Source organism: Propithecus coquereli, unplaced genomic scaffold (genome assembly GCF_000956105.1).
Source record: "Propithecus coquereli isolate 6110/MARCELLA unplaced genomic scaffold, Pcoq_1.0 Scaffold1, whole genome shotgun sequence".
In the NCBI taxonomy this organism is placed as follows: domain Eukaryota; kingdom Metazoa; phylum Chordata; class Mammalia; order Primates; family Indriidae; genus Propithecus; species Propithecus coquereli.
In genome coordinates this window covers 11,336,146-11,359,601 of record NW_012133857.1, presented here as the reverse complement: position 1 = coordinate 11,359,601, position 23,456 = coordinate 11,336,146, and the positions used below count along the sequence as shown (strand labels likewise).

Below are 23,456 nucleotides of genomic sequence, written 5' to 3'. Positions count from 1 at the left end.
GTGGCCAGCGCAGCACGCACGGGCTGTTAACGCTCCAGAGTTGGGCCCGGGTGACTGGAAGTTCAGTCCTGGGGGTCATTCAGTTCCCTCCTTCACTATGAAAATGCGGCCTGGAGGCCTGGGGCAGAAGAAAGGGATCCACGGTACTCCATGGTTACAGGCCGAGCCAAGGATGGATTCGGCCAGCCCTCTAGAAGACTGGACGGCAACTCTGGCCTCCACAGTCCCTCAGGGTATGGGAGCGGGGCGGGTGGCGATGCCGCGGTGCCCCAACGCGGATAGAGGACTGAACGGGTGCTCGCGGCGGGAACTACGCTTCCCAGCATGCAACGGGGCAGAAGGGGCCCTTCCGCCGCGACCAGCGCCTCGCAAGTTCTGCTGGGAGTTTTCATTGACCTCTGAGCCCCCCTCTCATTTCGACCTGCTCCCGTCTCCCTTAGGCCCCGCCCCCTTCTGAGAGCGGGTGACCTCGCAGAGTCCCGCGAGCTGCTTCCTTCTCTCCCTCTCATTGGTCCAGCCTGGCTGCCATTCCGGAGTGAGGGGGAGAAGTTGCTTACTGATTGGTGGATCCCGTTTGGCGCCAACTAGGAAAGGGGGGCGAGGTATCGGCGGATCCTGGTGAGCAGCTATTACCGCGAAAGGCCACCGCGCCTGCGACATCCCGGGAGGGAAGTCGGGGCCGGTTCGGTTCTCTGCGACCCTGGGCTGGGCAAGGGGGTGAGAGAAAAGCGAAGACAGTGTGAGCCTGGGCCGTTGCCTCGCGGCTCTCGCCCGCTCTCCCTTCTCAACCTGCCGGGCTTGTTTGGATTTAATCTTCAGGTTGCCGGCGCCCGCCCTCCGGCCTCGCGGGGTGCGAGGGAAACACCCGTGCTTGTGGCTGGCGCCTGACGTGTCCAGACACCCGCCAGTCCGCGCCACTTACCCGCGGAAGCCGCGTCTCGGTACCGCGGGGTCGTGTTTGTGTTTGACCCGCGGGCGCCGGCGGCGGGGCGCGCGGCCAAGGCCGGTGCTGGCGGGGCGGGGCGGGCGCGGCGGAGGCGGAGGAAGAGGGAGCGGGAGCCCTGGGAGGCCCGGCGCCGCCATGGAACTGGGCCCGGAGCCCCCGCACCGCCGCCGCCTGCTTTTCGCCTGCAGCCCCCCTCCCGCGCCACAACCCGTCGTGAAGGCGCTGTTTGATGCGCCAGCCGCCGGGACACTGTCGCCTGTCACCAACCTGACGGTCACCATGGACCAGCTGCAGGGCCTGGGCAGGTGAGGAGAGACCGGCAAGCGGTGCCCCGGGCCGCTGGCCTCCCAATCGGCCCTCGGGGAGATCAGGTCAGGAAACGGATCGGGAGAAGAGCTAGGACTGCCGGTCCGAGTTCGCTGCTCGAAGGCGGCCAGGCTGAGGCCCGCCATGTGCATCCTCCCCCCGGGCGGAATGTTGGGCGGGAGAGGCTGTCGGACCCTCTTAGGCTGCCCCTCAGCCCGAGCCAGGCCCACCCTCGCCTCCCCTTTCGCATTTCTCTGTACTCTCCTGTCCTTATCCCAGGAAACTGTTTGGAATTTACCCCCACGGGGGAAAATCAGGCCTTCCTAGGCGCCCACTTCCACCCTTTCCTAAACCACCTCGCAGGATCTTAGTTTCCTGTGACCTTTGTTCCTTCTCAACAAAGGGACATGGCATTTTCTTTCTTGGCGTTTGTGCAAAATCATCTCAATCCCTGCCCCTCGCACATTCCTGACGTCGACCCCGTTGCTTTCCTGAGGCCAAGGTCTTTTTACTCAACTTTCCATACTTGAAAGACTTACAGCAAAAAAATGCTTCCATGGTGTTTCTGGCAAAGCTGCTTTCCCTTCAGTCTTGGACATCCCATTTTCTAAGCACATCTTATGTATTTTCCATTCTCAGAAAAGCAGGAATGGTTCTGTTCATCTTTGATCCCCACTTATAGCACACTACCTAGAACACATGCTCTCATTTCAGGAAATACAGCAACATTTGCCATAGTCATCATATCCTACAGTGTAGGGCCATGCCCACCTACTCCTTCCTCTCGTTTGTCCAAGTGCCAACTGGGTGTTCTGGGTGGCAAAGTGGGATCTGTGGTGTGGCCTGGAAAGTTTGTAGATGCCTGGCTACTTGTTAACTTCATGGCCTGTCTCCTGTATGTGACCATTTAATTATGTCTTAGAAATCATTCATATGGGATTATTTCTCTTGTTTCAGTGAGTATGAGCAGCCATTAGAGTTGAAAAACAACAGCAATCTTCAGAGAATGGGTTCCTCCGAGTCAACTGATTCAGGTAATTCTCTTAGTCTTTATGTATTATGTGTCTGCTATGTGGGGAGCAATACTAGGAATTTCCTGAAACATGCCCTTTCACCCAGGAGCTTAGTTTTGGTAAGTAGTTGAAACAGTACACATTAGGACTGGGTGCGGTGGCTCACATCTGTAATCCTAACTCTGGGAGATGGGAAGATAGCTTGAGGCCAGGAGTTTGAGACCAGCCTGAGCAAGAGAAAGATCCCATCTCTACTAAAAATAGAAAAAATTAGCCGGGCACATGTCTGTAGTCCTAGCTACTCGGGAGGCTGAGGCAGGAGGATCACTTGAGCCCAGGAGTTTGAGGTTGCAGTGAGCTATGATGACACCACTGCGCCAGCCGGGGCGACAGAGCAAAACTGTCTCAAAAGAGAAGTCATGGCATTGAGTGACAAATACCATTAAGAACAGTACAGAGGAGCCCCTATGGCAATTTATGAAGAGAGGAAATAGATATCAAGTGTCGGTAAGGAAGTGACGTGTGCTTGCTCGTAAAGGATGAGTAGTAGAGTAAAATTTACCATACCATTGTAAGTGGCATTCAGAAAATCTTACTGGTTAAAATACAGGGCCAAATTACTGGAAGTACAATATAAGGAAGTCATTCTCGTGACCTTGCTATGGAGGAAATGTGCCAGTGCATTTCATTCTTCATAAATTCATGCTACTGCTGAGTTTGTCTGTATTTGCACAGATAAGAGCTTTGGACGGCCTGGGCAACATAGTAAGACTCTGCGCCTGCAAAAAAATTGAAAAATTAGCCAGGTGTAATGGTGTACCCTGTAGTCCCAATTTCTCAGGAAGCTAAGGCGGGAGGATTGCTTGAGCCCAGGAGTTTGAGGTTATGGTGAGCTATGATCATGCTACTGCACTCCAGCCTGGGGGCAGAGAGAGACTGTCTCTTTTAAAAAAAAAAAAAAAAAGCATTGGGGCAAAGATGCTTTAGATTAGGGAACTGCAAAAGCAAAAGTCATAATATAATATAGGCTTCTGTATGTAGAATGTAATATAATGTGAAAAGTAATACAGAACTGGGGATAGGATTCCTGTTTGTGGCAGTATGGCAGGCAAGAATATCAGTTAGGAGCTCTGACACCTAACTTTCTGTAAGGCTACATAGACAGGGAGAGGTGTGAGCTAGGCAGGCGCCGGTGGGTCTGGGACAGTCTGAGCTGGCGCATAGTAATGCTGAGCAGTGTCTCCTCTACCCTGCTGCTTTTGGTGTCATTTTGTTAAAGGCTGTAAATACTTGCCTTGCATATCTTATAACTAATAGTTGTATTTTTCAAATCCTCAAATTACATATATGATCTGACAAGGTAATATATTTGAAATCAAAACCATTCCAGGAAAATCTGGTACCTATTCTTTCCGTGGTTGGAACTTACAGAAAGTTATCTGGGTCACCTCTATCTAAATAACCAAATAATCACGATATGAAGCGATTTTATTTACCATCTTGTCAAATCTTATTTCCCTTAATGATATTTGCAAGTAGAAGAAGGGGGTTAGTAAATAGACTCTGAAAATATTAAGACTTGTCAAACATTTAGTTTTTGACAATCAAATAGAGACTTGACTTTAATTCTGGCAAAATTGTATAAGCCATAAGTCTTTGTTGACTGACTTAAAGAAATAGTTCTAGCATTTTTATTTTCCACAGGTTTCTGTCTGGATTCTCCTGGGCCCTTAGACAGTAAAGAAAAGTATGTATTCACTGCCTTTACATGTTTGTACTTACAAAAAAAACATTTCTTAATTTTTTAATGAAATTCTTCATACTCTGGACTGGATCCTTGGATTTAGCTGTCCCTAGTAAGACTTCTGGATCCTAGAAACTCTGGTATCTTGAGAATGAGTAGTTTGTGTCAGCAGTTTTCAGAACTTCCCCTTCCTTTATTTTCACTGTAATTTTGGTATTCTGTTTGCATCTCACCCAAACCCTTGCTCCACCCTTTGACATCATAGCCTTAAGAGAACTTGTATATTTTAAGAGAAGACCTAGGTTTGCTTTTTCACCTAGAAGCCCAGTGTTGGGGGTGCTCCTGAGAACAGGGCTGGTTTAGAAATTTAGTCTTCCATCTCTTGGATAAAATGGGAGTCTATTTGACTGCCCCTTCCCCCCCCGCCCCCCCACCACCAAACTATAGGCTAAACACTATGCATCTGCTATTATGAATGCCTCTTTATATGCTCATTATTCTCATTATATACCTTCTGATCTCATTACAGCCTTGAAAATCCCATGAGGAGAATAAATTCCCTACCTGTAAGTTAGTTCCCTTGTTTATTTTGAGCTAATACCCGTTATTTGTTCCTTGGCTACCAATGTGACCTTGATAGGAGACCTTAATTTGAGAGTGAAAACTGCTTTTCCTTAGTCTCATAAGCACTCAAGATACTCAACCTAGAGCAACTTCAACAATGGCTGCCTCTTGGATTTGTTTTCTATCTCTGTTTTATCAAACCAAGAAGAGTTCTTTTTATGTAGATATTATTTTGGGGTTAATTTGGCACTATAATCCCTGCTGAGAAAGCTATAGACCTTGGGAGGTTAGGTGTAAAGCCATGGAGTGAGAACCCTTCTATCCTGTGTTCTGGCAAGGTGGTGCCCTGGCCACATTTACTGGTTACCCACTATGGTGTGTGAGGGACAAGACTCCCCCTCCCCCATTTTTTTCTTTGACAACTGAGATTTCTGTTGAATTTTTATTCATGTACCTTAATTATTCCCTTTTTTTCACTTTGATAGCAGAAGCTTTTGGGGTGTAGCCCAGCTCTGAAGAGGAGCCATTCTGATTCTCTTGACCATGACATCTTTCAACTCATTGACCAGGATGAGAACAAAGAAAATGTGAGTGTGGCATTAATGTACTAAGCTGGGGCTGAGGTGAAACCTGCAAGTGTCAATGGCTTACAGAGAAGTAGCTGGGCTGCTTTCTGGGAGACTAAACTTTAGCCAAAGTTGTGCATGGACTTTGGAGTCAGAGAAATCTGAATTCGAATCCTGTTTCTTACTAGCTGTGTGACCTTGGCAAGTTACTTCTCTTTTTAGGCCTTTTTATTTCTTTTGTAAAATAGGAGTAGCTATACCTCTTAGGGATATTGCAGGGATTAAATAAGATTATGTAAATAAAGCATTTAAAATGGTCCCTGGCAGGCAAGAGTTGCTCAGATGGTAGCTCTAAAGAGTAATTGTATACATGAATGATTTATCTGGAAGGTTCTGCCCAGGTTTTTCTTGCCTCTTTGCTCTGACCCTGGGGTGAATTATAAGCTCAAGAAAATGCTCCTTGGCAGTATTTGAAAGAACAGGGCCAAAAAGTTCTAGGAGTTTCAGAGTAACCGAAGTGGTGGCTTAAACGGTGAGTTTGTGGTATCCACCCAAAAGTCCAAATACACCCTGGCCTGGCTTTCTCTCTTAGAACTGACAGGTGCCTTGCACAGAGTAGGCATCCAAAACAGTTGAATAAATTAGTTTAGCATTTCCAGCCTTCTCTCACTATATTTCCATGTGTTTATTTTCTCCCTTTTCTTTTCCCTGCTAAAATACCACAGTTCATAAACCTTATAATGATTTTCCAGAGTTAGTATAAAACCTGCTGCCTCCATGGACTCTCCTGAAGATTCCTTTGGCAACTTGGGACTTGGGAGATGTCATGAAGGAGAATATGGAAATGAGTTCCTGCCTTGAGTGCTTGGGACAGTGCATCAGTCTCTGCAGTGCTTTCTACCAGACCAAAGGTCTACCAATGCCTGGTTCTCCCCCAAACTTGGCTTCTCCCAGAGTTGCCTGCCTGGAGCTTTGACTTACAGGGACAGCAGCCTAGGTTGTGCTTAAGAGCTCTCACCCTGGAATCATCTTGTCTGGATTTGATATTTTGGGCACATCACTTAACCTGTAAGGCCTAGTTTCCTCATCTGTAAAATGGGGACAATCAGGTTGTATTTGGTTAAATAAGTTAATGCACAGAAAGTACTTATTACCGTGTTGGCATATAAATGACTAATATGAGCTGTTACTGCTTTTAGCACTTAGTAATAAGTTCTTAAGTGGATATTTTAGGGTAGGGGGGCATATGGGTGCTTTTGAACTTTAAGTATGTGCAATCATACAGTATGTATTCTATCCCATCTGGCTTCTTTTGTTCAACTTTGTGTTTGTAAAAATCATCTACGTTGAGTAAACCAGTAGAGTTTTTTTCTTTTCATTGCTTTAGTATGTAATACATTAACAATTTTAAGTAGGAAAAATTGTCTCCAATTGGTAGAAGAAGTGGAAAATATGAAACCTTCAAACAGGTGGATCTAGATGGAGAGTTTTAATTCCTATTCACAGGCAATTATATTGTAAGGATATTACTTTAGATTTTATTTATTTATTTTTTTGCTTTAGGTTTTATAAAGTTTGTGATTTAATTTATCACTCATTATGTTTTGTATACTTGGCAGATGCTTGTGTGTTTGTTAGGAAATAAAATGTGATAAGGAAAAAATGCTGCTTTAGAAGTTAGCTGTTGATAGAGCTTTGGAAATTCTTAAACAGATCCAGTGTTGGAATTAGATCAGAAATAGGTGAACCCTTAGTTTGAAGGCAGTTACTTTCTCATCCAAGTTAGAACAGAGGCCCCAGAGCTGGTTTTCATGGACAGTAGAATATGTCTCAACTATACTGTCTTGCAGGAAGCCTTTGAGTTTAAGAAGCCAATAAGACCTGCATCTCGTGGCTGTCTGCACTCTCATGGACTCGAGGAGGGTAAAGATCTCTTCACACAGAGGCAGAACTCTGCCCCAGCTCGGATGGTATGTGCTCTGGCTTTCACAGAGGTGTTTCCCACAGGAAGAGAGGATTTTTTTTTTAATTACTTGAATAATTTATTTCCATCTACTTTTTAGCCTTGATTTTTGATAAAAGGAAGAAAGGATTAAAGCACCCTCTTTAATCCAGTTAAAGACACTACAGCAACTCTAGCTGTCTTTACCTTGACTTTGTCTTTTAAAACTAGACTTGGTGGTTTTGCTGTGTCTGGAGAGCAGGCAGGCAGAAGCAAGAGTGGAAGATGGTGTGTTTGAAATACTAGACTTGTGTAAGGAATATTTGACCTTGTCAATTCTAGGAAAATAATCTGCTGGCATCATGGGTCATCCTCCTTAATTAAAACTTGCTCTTATAATGTGTCCTAAGTGCTTCCCAAAGAGTAATTTTGTTTGGAGACGGCACTTCGCTTCTTCCAAAGGTATTACATTAAGAATATTATGGATTCCAGTGAACCTACTGCCTACAGGCTGCTTTGGCAGTTTGGGGGCCACTTGTTTCCAGGGCTGTTTATTTGCCAGACACTGTCATTACTTCCAAAGTTTCCTACTATTGGTCTGAATTGGATCGACCGACAGCATCTATAAACTAGAGAGGCTCAACTTGAGCAAAATGAGCATATTTGGTTTCCAGGTTTTCCTAGGAACTTGCATCTGAAAATACACCTCTGGTCTGGCTTGTGGTCTGAGGTTCAGTTTCAATCAGCATTGCTACTCCGTCTAGCACAAAGCATTTCTATATATGTTCTTGTCTTGAATCTTCATAAGCCTGTGAAGTAGCTGGAGTTATTCCATTTGGCAGATTAGGAAAGTACTATCAGAGAGGTTGGGTGATTTGCCAAAGGACACATAAATAGCAGACCAGGATTTAACAATCTAGATTCCCAGGTACACACTAACACTTTTAAGAGTTTGGTATCAGAAACCGAATACCTTTAGTGTGTGCTTGGAGACCAGAGCCCCAGGATTTCCTGTGATCACTTGGCCACTCCTAATTGTAGGGTCTGAGGATGTAAACTGAGAAAAAGCCAGTGCCGATCTCACTGGTTTGGTTTTTGATCATGTCAAAGGATATTTCTTTTGTATCTTTGCTTTTAGTCTCTAAGCCACCATCTGTTTTCTTATAATGGCTTCTTGGTATAGAAACCATGGAGGAATAATTAGGTCCTGTCAAGAGACTTGTCTGTCATTTTTCTATATCATGTCTGCACCTAGGGATCCCAGAACATACCTCAGAAAAGTTGATATAACATAGTGTGAGCCTTCATAATAAAGTTACCTACCTCTAGGCTTTCTTGGCTAAAAAATTGCTAGTTTTCCAGGGTGTGCTCAGGTGCATTTGGGGAAGACCAGAGACAGCCCAGAGCTTGTTTTATATTGTGAAGCAAAGCTAGTGCCAGAAAACCAGAGGGCCACTTAAGGACTAATACATTCATACCCAAAAGGATTTGGATCTTAAGGATTATTTATAATGCTTAACGTGGAAACCACCTTGTTACTGTGAAAAATAGTCTCGAAACTTTTTTTCCTGATTTTGGAAAGTGCCTGGGAGAGAAATGATTCAATATTTACAGTGTTTGTATTAGTAATATTTATCTGTAGATATGGATTTATGGGTAATTTTTCTAAATTTTCTATGTTGCATGTTAGTTTTATAATGGAGATTTCCCAAAAATACATATATAGGATTGACTAATGAGGTACCACCATTTTTATTCCAGGAATGGTTCTCTAGTAGGGAGATGGTGTAGTGGGGAAAAGAGCTTGGGTTTTGGAGTCAAACAGGTGAGGCGTGTGATCTTGGTAACCTCTCTTAAGCATCAGTTTCCTGATTTGTTAAATAAAGAGAAAAGAGTTAACTACCTTAGTGTATTGTGAAACTTAAATGGGACTGTATCTATAAAAATTAAATCACAGTGTCTGGCACACTGTAATTCCTCATTTAAAGACTGAGGAGCTGTCATTTAAATTTCAAATCTAAAGAACTAGGATGGACTTTATAGAACTAGGCCACCCTTTATTTCCCTCTGTCAGAACTGGTTACATAAGCATTCTCTAGGCCATTTTATGGTCTCCATAGAGACTTGCATTTTCTAACCCTTCCTTGTTTCAGTGGATTATCATGCTGTTACAATCCTCATGTTGATTGGTGTTCGCTGATTATAACCTGATAAAAGTAACCTCATTCTTTACAAGAAGCTATCCACAGTTCCCATTGTAAGTTGAATTGCTTCTGGGAAGAGTTCTTTGACTACACACAGGGCTTTGTGTGGATATCAAATCATTTGTAATCTTGGGATACATTTTCCTTTGATCAGTATCTGCTAAAATTTTACTTTTTTTTTTTTTTTTTTTTTTGAGACAGAGTCTCACTGTGTTGCCCAGGCTAGCTAGAGTGCCATGGCGTCATCCTAGCTCACAGCAACCTCAAACTCCTGCGCTCAAGCGATCCTCCTGCCTCAGCCTCCCGAGTAGCTGGGACTACAGGCATGCGCCACCATGCCCGGCTAATTTTTTTCTATATATTTTTAGTTGTCTGATTAATTTCTTTCTAATTTTAGTAGAGACGGGGTCTTGCTCTTGCTCAGGCTGGTTTCGAACTCCTGAGCTCAAACAATCTGCCCGCCTCGGCCTCCCAGAGAGCTAGGATTACAGGCGTGAGCCACCGCGCCCAGCCAAATTTTACTTTTTGTAACAAATATAACATAGCATGTTTTATCGTAAAAACTATAGTGACCCATTCAAAGAAATGAAAGTGGACCAGAGCTCTCATTTATTAATAAGCCATGAATTCTGTCTTACAGTTTTCTTCAAATGAAAGAGACAGCAGTGAACCAGGAAATTTTGTTCCTCTTTGTATGCCCCAGTCACCTGTGACAGCCACTTTGTCTGATGAGGACGATGGCTTCATGGACCTTCTCGATGGAGAGAATCTGAAGGTACTGTGTGTGTGTGTGTTTTCCTACCCATTCTAACTACCCCTGGAGAAGTCACATGTGAAAAAGAGCAGTAATTCCCCAGGGCTTCAGCTGGTGATATTTTTGCTCGTTTGGTGAGAATTTATTGGGTTTCTGCACCTAGCCTCACTAAATCCTGAGGTGGGCAGTGTTGTTAAAAGAAGACATTGATATGATCTTTCTTACCTTGAGGAAGCTAACAATACATTTATGTGCAAGAGACATGAAATGAAAACAGTGGCATGAAGCCGAAGGGACTAAGGATACTTACATGTCCTCAGGAGGGATACCTTCAACTGTGTTCAGACATCAGAACTGTTAAGTCTGATTATCTTCTAACCTTATGGCTGTGGGGAAGTGGGGGTACATTCTGACATTTCCTATCCACGCCTGTCTGGTATTCTTTAGGCAGAATCACACCTAAAGCATTTAAACTAATGTTAGTCTCTGCTGGATCTTTTTAAAACCAGTTTTCTCTTTCTTTAGAATGATGAGACCCCATCGTGCATGGCAAGCCTCTGGACAGCTCCCCTTGTCATGAGAAGAACTATAAACCTCGTAAGTTGTTCTGGTATATCTGGAGGGAGGGGGCCTTGAGTACTCAGGCCACTGGTTAGAGTAGTCTTTAGGTGGGAACAGCCAAAGGTTGAAAGGAATAATAGGGCTCAGGGACCTGGGGTTTAGACCTCACCTTGGGCTACCTATAAACTGTGACCTTGAGGGATGTGTTCCATCTCTGCATGTTTCCTAATCTATAAAATAAAGAGTGTGGATTAGGAGGGACCATGGTTCTTTTCAGCTCTTGACATCTAGGCTGTTTGAAAAAGCCTATCCGAAGACTTCAGCCTGAAGATTTAGTTTTTTTAGATCATTCTTACTTATTTATATTCCATAGCACCTAGCATAACACTTGACAAGCAATGATAACTCAAGGCTGTTTGTATTTCTTAATTGAAAATACCTACCTTATCTGTGTATATACTATAGACTTAACGTTTCCATCATAGGGATACTTTCTCTTTTTTTTTTGAGACAGAGTCTCACTGTGTTGCCCGGGCTAGAGTGCCGTGGCGTCATCCTAGCTCACAGCAACCTCAAACTCCTGGGCTCAAGTGATCCTCCTGCCTCAGCCTCCCGAGTAGCTGGGACTACAGGCATGCGCCACCATGCCCCGCTAATTTTTTCTATATATTTTTAGTTGTCCAATTAATTTCTTTCTAATTTTAGTAGAGACGGGGTCTCGCTCTTGCTCAGGCTGGTTTTGAACTCCTGAGCTCAAACAATCCGCCCGCCTCAGCCTCCCAGAGAGCTAGGATTACAGGCGTGAGCCACCACGCCCGGCCATAGGGATACTTTCAAACAGAAAGTTAGAAAAGCAAGGATATGCCTGCACAGGTACACATTTTCATGTATGCAAATGCCTAGGGAACATTAGATATTGTCACAGTACAAATTCAGAGTTATACACCTTTAGGTATACATAAATTTATAGCTTTGTATTTCTAACTATCAATGATCTAAACTCTAAATATAAATATGAGACAAATGAACTACAATTTTGAGGCCACTTATAGATTATAGTAGATTAATGTGCATAGCTTTTGAGAAAGTAGGTTAATCCAATACAAATATCATGACTGAATTTGCCAGGTCACCTTGAAAGACATGAAATTATATACAATGTGAGAACACTTGGGAAGTGGCTATCAGTTTTATAAACTGGATTTAAAAAATCATGAGCAGAGTCCTGTGGGCCCTTAACAATAAGGAATTTCCACAAATAGTTATTGCAGACTTACCATTGCAGGGAGCTATGTTGGAAAATAAACTTAAGAAAAATAAGAGGGAGAAAATCCCTGGTCCCTGGGAGAACAGATGTGGGAGTGATGCATTCCACTGAGAACTATCAGGAACATTTCAAAGAAGTGACAGTGACACTGAAATTTTAGCATCAGCTTGAAAATGAGTGCTTTACTGGAGTATGAAAGGACCTTCTGCACAGAAGGAAAAGCCAGGCCAAGAACACAGTGAGTCATGAACAGGCTGAGATGAGTTTAGAGAGCTGAAGTTACACTGTCTCTACCACTGGTTAGATTGGCTGCCCTCAGACTCTGGGAAATTAGTCTTTAAAAGACCAAGTAGAAAAAAGGATTTTTGGGCCAGGTGCAGTGGCTGATGGCTGTAGTACCAGCTACTCAGGAGGCTGAGGCAGGAGGATTGCTTGAGCCCAGGAGTTTGAGGTTGCTGTGAGCTAGGCTGACGCCACGGCACTCTGACGCCCAGGCAACAGAGCAAGACTCTGTCTCAAAAAAAGAAAAAAGGACTTTTGAACACAATTTTGAAAGACAGTTGCTACTTTGCCCATCCCCATCCCCTCCAAACTTACCCTTTTAACTATACCTTCACAAATTGGCGCGTCTGTTTTATAGTATTGTCTGGCTTCTTTACATCTTTTCTGGATTTAGGTGGGGTATTAACACCTATTGAGCTGCTCAGGCAAGGTGGAAGTAATAAAATGGAGGGGAAGAGGCAAGCCAAATACGTGACGGTTACTTCTCTTGACTCTTAAGATTTTGTATAGACATTAGTCTTTTTGAGGGCAAGAGATGTTTTATTCACCTCCATATAATGCCAGCTGAGTACATATCATCAAGCACCAGGTATTATGGCCCTATGAGAGTTGCTGGAACTAGGTGAATCAGCCAGTGTCTTTCCTAATTTAGGATTGACTTTAAACGATCCCAAGAAGCCCTTGGTCTATTTGCCTTACCATTCAGGGGAGCAGGTTTTAATGAAAGTTGGATCTGTTTTTTTCTTCTAAGGGCAACCGAAGCAAGCTGTTTGACTCCCCTTCCCTGTGTAACACCAGCATTCGGTCAGCACTGAAGAGACCAGAACGATCTCAAGAGGAGTCACCACGTGGAAATACGAAGCGGAGGAAGAGCACGGCTGGGGCCAGCCCTGAAAAGGCAGCTAGTCCAGAGAAGGCCCAGGAGGTTAGTGAGATTAGTTTTGCAGGTTCCCTTTTTTTTTTCTTCCTTAATGTGAACCACAGTTTTATTTGTTCATTTCTTGCGTTTGAAATACTCTTTTAGAACAATACTTTAAAGAGAAGGTGTTCATAAAGCTTTAGATAACTAACTGGTTTTTGACTCCAGGAGGAGTCTAGCAGGAAGATAGAGCATCTCTTCATTTCTCATTGACCATTAATTAGCATTTCTTTGGGTGAACTGTCTTTACACAATATTGTCATTGTTCCCCAGGCATAAGCCCTAAGCTCCTTCATGTTATTTATTTATCCTATGGCCTAAACACTCAAAACATTATTGTATTATTACTAATACTTTTTTTTTTTTTTTTTTTGAGACCGAGTCTTGCTCTGTCACCCTGGCTGTAGTGCAATGGCATCATTGTAACTCACTGCAACCTCTTATAATATTAATATATTATTAATCCCAGCTGATCGGTCCATTTTTACTAACTTGTTTTATATTTTGGCCTGTGTTCATAGGTTTCCTGATATTAAAACTATTCTTGCTTCCTGAAATACTATGTTTGGCTTATTTGGAATTGCTTTTATTTGTATGTTTTTTCCTTCATTATGTTGTCCTTACATTAAGTTTTGATACTAAGCATTATAAAATAAACTAGAGAATGTGTTTTCTGTGCCTGTGTTTTCTGTGGCATGAGAAGTTTTGAATAAATCTCAGTCTTATTAAAAAATTAGATAGATTACAGCTATGAAAATATCTAGGCCTGCTGCCTTATAAAGTATTGTTCTAAAAGAATATTTAATGGCTACATAGTGTTTCATTTTATGGCTATACTAGAAGTAATTGAATAAATCATCTTCTACACATTTAGAATTTCCCTTTTCCTGGTTTTCCTTTTATTTTTCAAATTAAGAGTGGACTCATAGTTAAAGGGTAGAGACATTTATGAAAGTTTGCATTGTGTACATGTCCAAACATCGCCTTCCAGAAAGCAGCTTCTAATTTATATTATATATCTCAATATTTAAGGATGTTCATTTTCTTTTACTCTTGCCATATTAGAAATTGATCTTCTCGTTTTATGTTTTTGTTTTTAGAGACAGGGTCTTACTCTGTCACCCAAGCTAGAGTACATTGACCCAATCATAGCTCACTGTAACCTCAAACTCCTGGGCTCAAGGGATCCTCCTGCCTCAGCTTCCCAAATAGCTGGGACCATAGGTGTGTGCCACCATGCCCAGCAAATTTCCATATTTTAAAACTTTTTTTTAGCTTTTAATGACATTTCTTTTATGTATGTTTTGGTTTAGTTCCATATATTTTAATTATTGGTATTTTTAAATTATTAGCTGGAATATTCCTATAAAGAGAAACTTAGACTAAACTCTTTGGTCACCCTTGGGAAAGGGAGGGGGGATATGGATCTCTTTATTTGCCAGTTTTCCAAATAATGCCCTACCTAGCATCTTCCAAAATTGACAGTTGAGGCTTGTGGGTTGAGTTTTTCAATAATAATTATGAACTCATGGATTAAACCATTTAATGTATTTCTGTGTGTTACTTATACTATCCTTTTTAATGCTCAAATTATCCCTTTTTTGATATCTGACTGCCTCTTCAGTTGGCTCCTGAGGTTTTGGTTTTATTTTCAAAAATAAACTTCTTTTAGCCAGGTGCAGTGGCACACGTATGTAGTCCCAGCTACTGGGGAGGCTGAGGCGGGGAGGATCTCTTGAGGCCTGCCTGGGCAACATAGCAAGACCCTATGTCTTAAAAAATATAAACTTAGGGGGCAAGGGCAGCATACGTAACCTAAACATCTGTACCCCCATAATATGCCGAAATAAAAAAATATATATATATATAAACTTATTTTAACATACATACTTAAAATCATGCAAATAAGTATATATCTTAGTTAAATCTTCACAAAGTGAACACACCTCCCATAAATACTTCCCATGATCAAGAAAGAGCACCAGGAGCTCCTCCCTGTGCCTCCTCTCAAGATAACACTGAACCCATAGCTTAGTTTTGCCTGTGTTTGAACCTTATATGCATGGAATTATACCATATATATTCTTTTTGTCTGATCTCTCTTGTTCAGCATTATTTTTATGGCAATCATCCAGACTGTTATATATATATATTGGGTTTTTTCTTTTTCTTTACTGTGTAATATTTCATTGCATGAAACTAATACAGATTATTCTATTGATTGATGTTTGGGTGGTTTTATCTATTATGAATAAAGCTGCTATAAACATTATTGTGCAATTTTTTTTATAGACATATACTGTCATTTTTCATGGGTAAATACCTAGGAATGTGATTGCTGAATCCTAGGCTAGGCACGTGGTTACCTTTAGTAGACACTGCCAAATAGTTTCCCAGTGTGGTTGTACTCACAGCAATGTATGAGAGTGCCATTTGTTCCATACCTTTACCAGTGTTTTATATTCATTTTTTTTTTTTTTTTTAATTTTTTTTTTTTTTGAGACAGAGTCTCACTGTGTTGCCCGGGCTAGAGTGCCATGGCGTCATCCTAGCTCACAGCAACCTCAAACTCCTGGGCTCAAGCAATCCTTCTGCCTCAGCCTCCCAAGTAGCTGGGACTACAGGCATGCGCCACCATGCCCGGCTAATTTTTTCTATGTATTTTTAGTTGTCCAATTAATTTCTTTCTATTTTTAGTAGAGACGGGGTCTCGCTCTTGCTCAGGCTGATTTCGAACTCCTGAGCTCAAACAATCCGCCCGCCTCGGCCTCCCAGAGAGCTAGGATTACAGGCGTGAGCCACCACGCCCGGCCTATATTCCTTTTTTAATTAGCTTGATTATGGTATATATTCATTCCTTTAATGTCAGCCATTCTGGTGAGTGTGTGGTATCTCTGGGTTTTTTAAAACTTAGCCCTACTTTTAACCTTCTATTTTAAAATGCAGGGAGGGACTTAATTTCAGAGCAATTCAGAAATAATTCCTGATTTAATCAAATAAGTTTCTTGTTTGCTAAATATAGGCATTAACATTTCAGACTCCTTGTGACATGCTCCAGGTGAATGTTTTCAGAAGTTCTGTTCAGAACCCTGGCCTCATTCTCTACCTTCGGTTTGTTACAGATTCCACATCAGTCTTTATCCCTGGCATCTTCCCCAAAAGGGACCATTGAGAACATTTTGGATAATGACCCAAGGGACCTTATAGGAGACTTCTCCAAGGTAATTGCAGCAGATGGAAACAAAGCTACTCTGGCTAAGTGATGCAGGGTGAAGGGTTTCTAGAACTCCACTCAGCCTTTCTCCTTCCCCAAGGTGGCTCCTGGGATGCCTCCAAAGAGACAGTTTAAAAATGTTGAAAATAGGGAAGGAAACTTTGTTTCTCATGATCAGGTGTACGTTGATATCTGTGAGACTGTAGCTAATCAGTGGTGTCAGGTGGCGAGCTGCAGCCACCACCCTGATCCAACCCAAACCCAAAGACCAAGCTCTCTGGGAACTGTGCTTTTTTTGTTTGTTTTTGTTTTTGAGACAGAGTCTCACTCTGTCACCCTAGGTAGGGTGCAATGGCGTCATCGTAGCTCACTGCAACCTCAAACTCCTGGACTCAAGCAATCCTCTTGCCTCAGCCTCCCGAGTGGCTGGGAGGGACTACAGGCTCGAACCATGTCACCTGGCTAATGTTTCTATTTTTAGTAGAGACAGGGTCTTGTTCTTGTTAAGGCTGGTCTTGAACTCCTGGCTCAAGCAATCCTGCCTCCCAGAGTGCTAGGATTATAGGTGTGAGCCACTGCACCCAGCCTAGTTTTTCTATTCTTTTGTAGAAATGGGGTCTTGCCATGTTGCCCAGGCTGGTCTCAAACTCCTAGGCTCAAGTGATCCTCCTGTCTCAACCTCCCAAGCAACTGGGATTACAGGTGTGTGCCACCACACCCAGCTGTGTTCCTGATTATAAAAGTAATGCAGAAGAGCATGAGAAGCAAAAATAAACCTATAACCTCATTGTAAATCTGTATGTTAAAAAGGTTATCTTAGAAGATCTAGGGTAGAGACTGAATTTCTCCATTGTCCAGAGAAGCTTGGCCTTAGAGGGAAAAGGCCCTCCTCAGAATATCTGCTAATGGAAAATGTTGGCTGCCTTTAAGCTCTAGTGAAATACAGGGCTGAGACAGGGAGTGTGTCAGTAGCAGATTGTTTAGTCACATTTTGACTTGAAGATTACCAGAGCAGTGTTTTATTCATTAATTTAGCTAACAGTTATTGAAGCACTTGTTATATGTTTGGCAGAGATTCCAAAATGAATCTAATAGGAACCTAGTTCCTTCCCTCAAAGAACTTAGTATGTGGTTAAGGAGGTCAGACGTGAACCGCGTGTACCCTACGGTAGGTTGAAGTCAATGTCAGTGAAGTGTAAGCAGCAGGCTATGAGAAATAAAAGGGTGTTTGTCTTAGCTAGGGGGTTGGTGAAGATGTGGGCCTGGGCCACTGGCATTTCTTTTCTTTTCTTATTCTCTCCCCTCCCCCCCCAAACACAAGTGTCTGGTGGGCCATTGGTATTTCATTCAGATGAATTTTGAAGGAACGGGGAGTCTGAAGGGAAAAACAAGCAAAGACCCAAGTGTGTCCTTGCTTGTGGAACCTTCAACTTGAATTGAGCTACTGGTTGTTTGTCTTAATGGCCCTGTGCGTGGCCATGGGGGTGGATGAGCTCTTTACTCAGCCAGTTGTCCTAATGAGTGATGGTTGATGTGCCCATCTTCCTCCTCAAGGCTGGGCCAGATCTCTTTTTTCCTTCCCCAGTGCCTAGCACCATGCTGTACATAGCAGGTGCTTGGTAAGCGAATGAAGTGCATTACCCCACTGTGTTTTTTAACTGCTATTCATAGTCTAGCTACTGAGATGAGCATTCTTGACAAAAGCAGAAGGAAAGGGAAATTACCCGAGGATTCTTCATTCAAATCTGGCTTACTGGCAAGGTAATCTTGGAGAAGGTGCTGGAAATGGAGATAATAATATACCTTATTGATTTGTGAGAAAATGTTTTTTTTTAAGCTGCCTCTTACCAAACAGGCAAGCAGTATAAATATATAACCATAAATATATAGGCTTTCAGATTCTCTAAATATCTTTTTTTTCTTCTTTTCAAGGGTTATCTTTTTCATACAGTCGCTGGGAAACATCAGGATTTAAAATACATCTCTCCAGAAATTGTAAGTCATCCTTTTGGAACCTACCACACACAGGGTGTTTAAATCTAGTTGTTCCTAACAGTCAAAGTTGATTCGCCTTGGCTTTCTCTCCACAGATGGCATCTGTTCTGAATGGCAAATTTGCCAACCTCATTAAAGAATTTGTCATCATTGACTGCCGATACCCGTATGAATATGAGGGAGGCCACATCAAGGTATGGATTCCTTAGACTTGCTATCTTGGGAGGCAAAGAAGGAGCCCTAGACAGGATCTGTGATTTTAAAGGCGAACATTGTGATGCTTGGCTGCTTAGATTACATAGCTAGTTATGAAAATTTTAAAACAAGACAGTGATTATAGAAGGCATTTGATTCCTGGTGTTCTAAATGAATCTTCCATGGTCTGTACTACACTACCATTTTGTGCTACAAATGTTTTCTGTTCCGTCCCTCACGCTGTCATCATCAAGGGCATTTCTAGGTGGTACCCACTGGTGTTTAAGCCATTCAAAGGGACCAGAAAAGGTTTTATGGCACTTAAGAGGCTTGGGTTCAGATGTTTGAACATCTCAGGACTCCTAACTAGGAGAAGCCAGTCTCTGGCAACACACCCAGAGTCTGTGCCAGGCTTAGCAATGCCTCCTAAGCTGGTTGTTCAATCCAGCTGCCTAGTGGAGGGGTGTGTTGGGACATGTTCCCAGGGAGAAAGGAACTGATCGTGGCATTTTAATCTTTTACCCAATAAAATAATGTTTAACTGTGGTCAGAAGGTGCTTTAAACACAATGTTAGTGTTGGCCCCACTGTCTTACTGCTTTTCAAAATCCCCAAATTTACAAATGCTGCTCATAAAGTGCACCATAGTCATATCTGAGTTGCCCATTTCCAGTCCCCATGTGGGTTACTGCTCGGTCAATGGATGCAGACCAATAAACTCCACTTGGGATTCAGGTGCCAGGTGGTCTGCTGGGCTGTTCAGCCAGAAGATCTGCAAAATCACAAACTGGTCTTACAGTCTTAAAGATCACTTTCACTGACTCATTACTTTTAAGTGTGAAACATGCAGGGGCCAAGAGTCTCTGGTGCCTTCACAGGGTGCGGTAAACTTGCACATGGAAGAAGAGGTTGAAGACTTCTTACTCAAGAAGCCCATTGTACCTACTGATGGCAAGCGTGTCATCGTTGTGTTCCACTGCGAGTTTTCTTCTGAGAGAGGTCCCCGCATGTGAGTGTACCCAGAACTGGGCTCTGGGACAGAGGCCCCATGACACTTTTGTGGGACATGGTGGTGTGTGGCTTACATTTGGAGCATGTTTTAGCATATTGAGCATCTTCTTACACATCACAAGTCATCTTCATGCCTCAGCCTACACATGTGACACATAATATCATGCTTTTATAGAACTACAAATTCATACATAACATATTTTTCCAAAATCTTATCCATTCAGCAGTTGATTGATTTCATGAACAGCTTCCTTGAGTGTAGTTTATAGTTGTTATTTTGTTTTTTGTTTTTGAAACGGAGTCTCACTCTGTCACCCGGGCTAGAGTGCCATGGCGTCAGCATAGTTCAGAGCAACCTCAAGCTCCTGACCTCAAGCGATCCTCCCGCCTTGGCCTCTCAGAGTGCTAGAATTACAGGTGTGAGCCACCGCGCCCAGCCTAGTGTTACCCATGCAGTATCCCCCATGGATTTAGCCTCTGTTTCATCATGCCTGCTCCTGATTGGCTCACTGTTAGGCTTTTCTTTTTAAGAGACAGGGTCTCACCCTGTGGCCCAGGCTGGAGTGCAGTGGCATCGTTGTAACTCACTGTAGCCTCAAACTCCTGGGCTCAAGCAGTCCTGCCTCAGACTCCCAAGCAGCTGGGACTACAGGTACATACCACCATGCCTGGCTAATTTTTTTGTAGAGAGAGACAGAGGCTGTGTTGCTCAGGCTGGTCTCAAATTCCTCGCCTCAAAGAACCCTCCCACCTTGGCCTCCCAAAGTATTGGGATTACAGGCATGAACCACCAGGCCTGGCCAAGTGGTTGTTCTTTATGCAAATGACAGAGAAGTGTAAAGTTCTCACTTGGCAAAGACTTGGGCTTTTATAGCAAGGGTTGGGCAGTAAGCAGCCACCAGCCAGATGAGGATATCGGGGAACAGCATTCAGTCTAGACATAGGATACAAGTGGGTACCCTAAAGCAAGAGCAAGCTCAGCCTGCTTAAAAGCCACAAGGAGAAAAAATCCCACTTAGATATAAGAAGGTGAGGGAGGGAGACTGATCAGGGAAGGCCGGGGAATGTGGCAGGGCAGGAAAATGCAAGGGGAAGCTGGCTCAGAAGCGACTGCTGCAGGTGGTGCCAGTGAAGACACTGGGCAGGAGTCAGATCTAGAACTATGTAACTTGCAGAAAGGAAGATTGGGAAAGAGACCATCTGCCGACATTGGCTGTGAACACTGCTCACATGATCAGGAACTTGCAACTCAGCACTGATTGTTTCCAAGAATAAACGAAAAGTTGCAAAGATATATAAGGAGTATTTAAACCACAGTCACTGCTTTGACTGTGTTGTCTTCTTTGTGTTTCTCCACACGGGAAGAGCTAACCTGCTTTGGCCTTCCTTCCCCTTTACTAGGTGCCGGTATGTGAGAGAGAGAGATCGGCTTGGTAATGAATACCCCAAACTCCACTACCCTGAGCTGTATGTCCTGAAGGGGGGATACAAGGAGTTCTTCCTGAAATGCCAGGTAAGACTGGGTCTCTGGAGAGCATTCCCCTGCCCCCTAAAATGGTAGACCAGTGGATCTGTCTGGTGGTTGTGACCATTTTTTGGCAGGAGTCAGGGGGGGAAGTGGGTGCCTCCCCTGCACAAAGAAGGCAGAACCTGTAGAACCTGCTGCCCAGATCTGCATTGCTGCTCCCAGCCTTGTGCCCAGGGCAGGGAGGGAGCCCGGTTGTGAGTGTGAGGCAGGTGTGCCCCAACCTCATCCTCTCCTGTCCCCACAGTCTCACTGTGAGCCTCCCAGCTACCGACCCATGCACCATGAGGACTTTAAAGAAGACCTCAAGAAGTTCCGCACCAAGAGCCGGACCTGGGCAGGAGAAAAGAGCAAAAGGGAGATGTACAGTCGTTTGAAGAAACTCTGAGGGCGGTGGTGCCAGACAACAGCAGCCTGAGCTTCCCTCCGTACCCCACTTCCCCTCTTTGCTGCAAAGAAACTTGAGCAAAGGGGCCAGCTGTGTGACATTTGGAGAGGAGGCCTGGGGCTTCCATGCCTTCAACCTACCTCCCACACTCCCAAGGTTGGAGCCCAGGGCATTCTGCTGGCTGTGCCTCTCCTGTCCTTGTAAGACATCCTCCTTCCCCATCAGGACTATCTACTGAGGTTGTCACATGCCACGGCGCAGTTCTCAGCACCACGTCAAGCTGTTCTACCCACAGTGGTATGAAGCAGCTGGGGCCTTATTGGGCTCGGGCTTCTCTTGTGAGGGAAAGGAGAGAGAGAATGGAATACGGAGAACTAACAGACAGAAATGCTGCTGGCCAAGTATCAAAGACAGCCTGGGAAGGAAAGGCCTTTGTGAGATAATCCATAGCTTTAATTTATTCAATTTCATCAATCACTTTATTTTATTTTTCTTTTTTTTTTTTTTTAACTCTTGAGACTTTTCCTTTACTGCTTTATTAGGTCAAAATACTGCCATTCTAGGTAGGGTTTTATCATCCCAGGGACTACCTCGGCTTTTAATTTAAAAAAAAAAAAAAACGGGGGTGGTAAGAAAAGGCAAACCTGCTGCTATATAAAGCCAGGAATTGAGGTACTGGTGGGAGTGGGCGCTGGACTTGGGCTTGGCTACAGGGTATAAGCTAAACCTCCCAGACCTACCTCTGGGCATCGAGGTCTATCTGGGAGGAGATGTGTCCCTGCTCTTCCCCACCCCGGTTCCCTGTGATGTTGGCTGGTATAGGAGTCACAGTCAGGAAAGCACTTCAGGCAGCTTCCCTTGGGCCACCCCAGGTCAGTTGGAATGTTACAGTGTAGATTTCCCAGGCTAGGGGGTAGGAATAGGGGGGCTCTGCAGGATGTGGGAGGGGCATATCCACTGAGTGTCCTTCTTCTATTACTGATACGCTAGCTTTTATTTTAATTTAAAAAAAAATAGTCATTTTATGAGTCGAGGAGTATCAAATCAGTGTTGGATGGGCCACCCAAGGGTGGGGAGGGGGGTTGGAAGCCCTGGGCATGGTGCTGGCATAGAGATGACTGTGTAGAATGTTTCTCACAAGGGAGCATGGTGGATTTTGAAGGTAAGACTTTCTGGGTTTATCATGTTTTAATTTGAAGGACAGGGAGTGGTGAATTGTCACCAGTTGCCCCCTTATCTAGCCCCATGGAAGTGGGAGTCTCAAAGGAACGCCTCATCCAAGGAGCTGGGGCTGACTGAATTATAGATAGGCCTGTCGCAGCACCTGCCCATCCCCACTCTGCGACACCAGCCTCCTTACCATCGTTGCTCCATTGAGGTGTAGCCAGGTTTTTCTTGTAACAAGAGTCAGTCTCCCTCTTACCTTGGCTTCCTATTCCGGGGTTGGGGAGGGAATCAGTGGTATTGGAGATGACTAGTTATGTTCTGGGTTTGAGTTGCATTTGGCTATAAAACAATCTTGTTGGAAGAAGTATGTTGGGAGAAGGCCTCTTCCCCACTCAGGCTGAGACAGATCCCAACTGGTCTCTGATTTTTGTAGGGATTCTGTCGGTTGAATGCCTAAAAAGAGAGGTGGGATGGCCTTAAAACTGTACCAGCTTAGCTAGCGTTGCCGGCTCTGAAAATAAAAAATCTTGAACCCATCCTCTCTGCCTAGTTCTTGATATATTTAAAGAGAATTGTTTCCCTTTAAGGCTCTAAGACCACACTTGATTAAAACCAGTCAAGTTTGGGGCAGCCACATTTCCTCAAGAGGCCAAAGGACCTGGCTTCAGGGATGGCTGGAACAACCTCCCATTATTACCCTGAATCCAAAAAAACAAACTTGTGATTCAGATGGATTCATAAGATGAAACGGGCATGTCAGAAGCATAGCTGGACCACTGGCATTTCCTTATAAGATCCATAAACTCATTTAATGGATAAAGCACTTGGCCAAAGGAGGGACCTTAAAAAGGCAATAAGAGGCTAGGCATGGTGGCATTTTGGGAGGCTAAGGTG

The 23,456-nt window shown here is 43.7% G+C and overlaps 1 protein-coding gene across 3 annotated transcripts; it reads left to right on the top strand.

Annotated features, from left to right (window-relative positions):
• Positions 1–635: 635 nt before the first annotated feature.
• On the top strand, positions 636–22,015 carry CDC25A (cell division cycle 25A). 3 transcript variants are annotated; one of them, XM_012645529.1, is made up of 15 exons: positions 636–1,251; positions 2,210–2,286; positions 3,970–4,012; positions 4,539–4,575; positions 5,059–5,160; positions 6,990–7,109; positions 9,926–10,060; positions 10,565–10,636; positions 12,901–13,074; positions 16,191–16,289; positions 18,215–18,277; positions 18,373–18,471; positions 19,350–19,480; positions 20,884–20,995; positions 21,255–22,015. In XM_012645529.1, the coding sequence occupies exons 1-15, from the start codon at positions 1,082–1,084 to the stop codon at positions 21,393–21,395; spliced, it is 1,575 nt and encodes a 524-aa protein (XP_012500983.1). In that variant the 5' UTR covers positions 636–1,081; the 3' UTR covers positions 21,396–22,015. The 3 variants fall into 3 exon arrangements, with proteins under 3 accessions (XP_012500983.1, XP_012501123.1, XP_012501053.1); XM_012645669.1 differs by lacking the exon at positions 6,990–7,109 and having other exon boundaries at positions 1,082–1,251; positions 5,062–5,160; positions 21,255–21,841; XM_012645599.1 differs by lacking the exon at positions 6,990–7,109 and having other exon boundaries at positions 1,082–1,251; positions 21,255–21,841.
• The last annotated feature ends 1,441 nt before the right edge of the window (positions 22,016–23,456 follow it).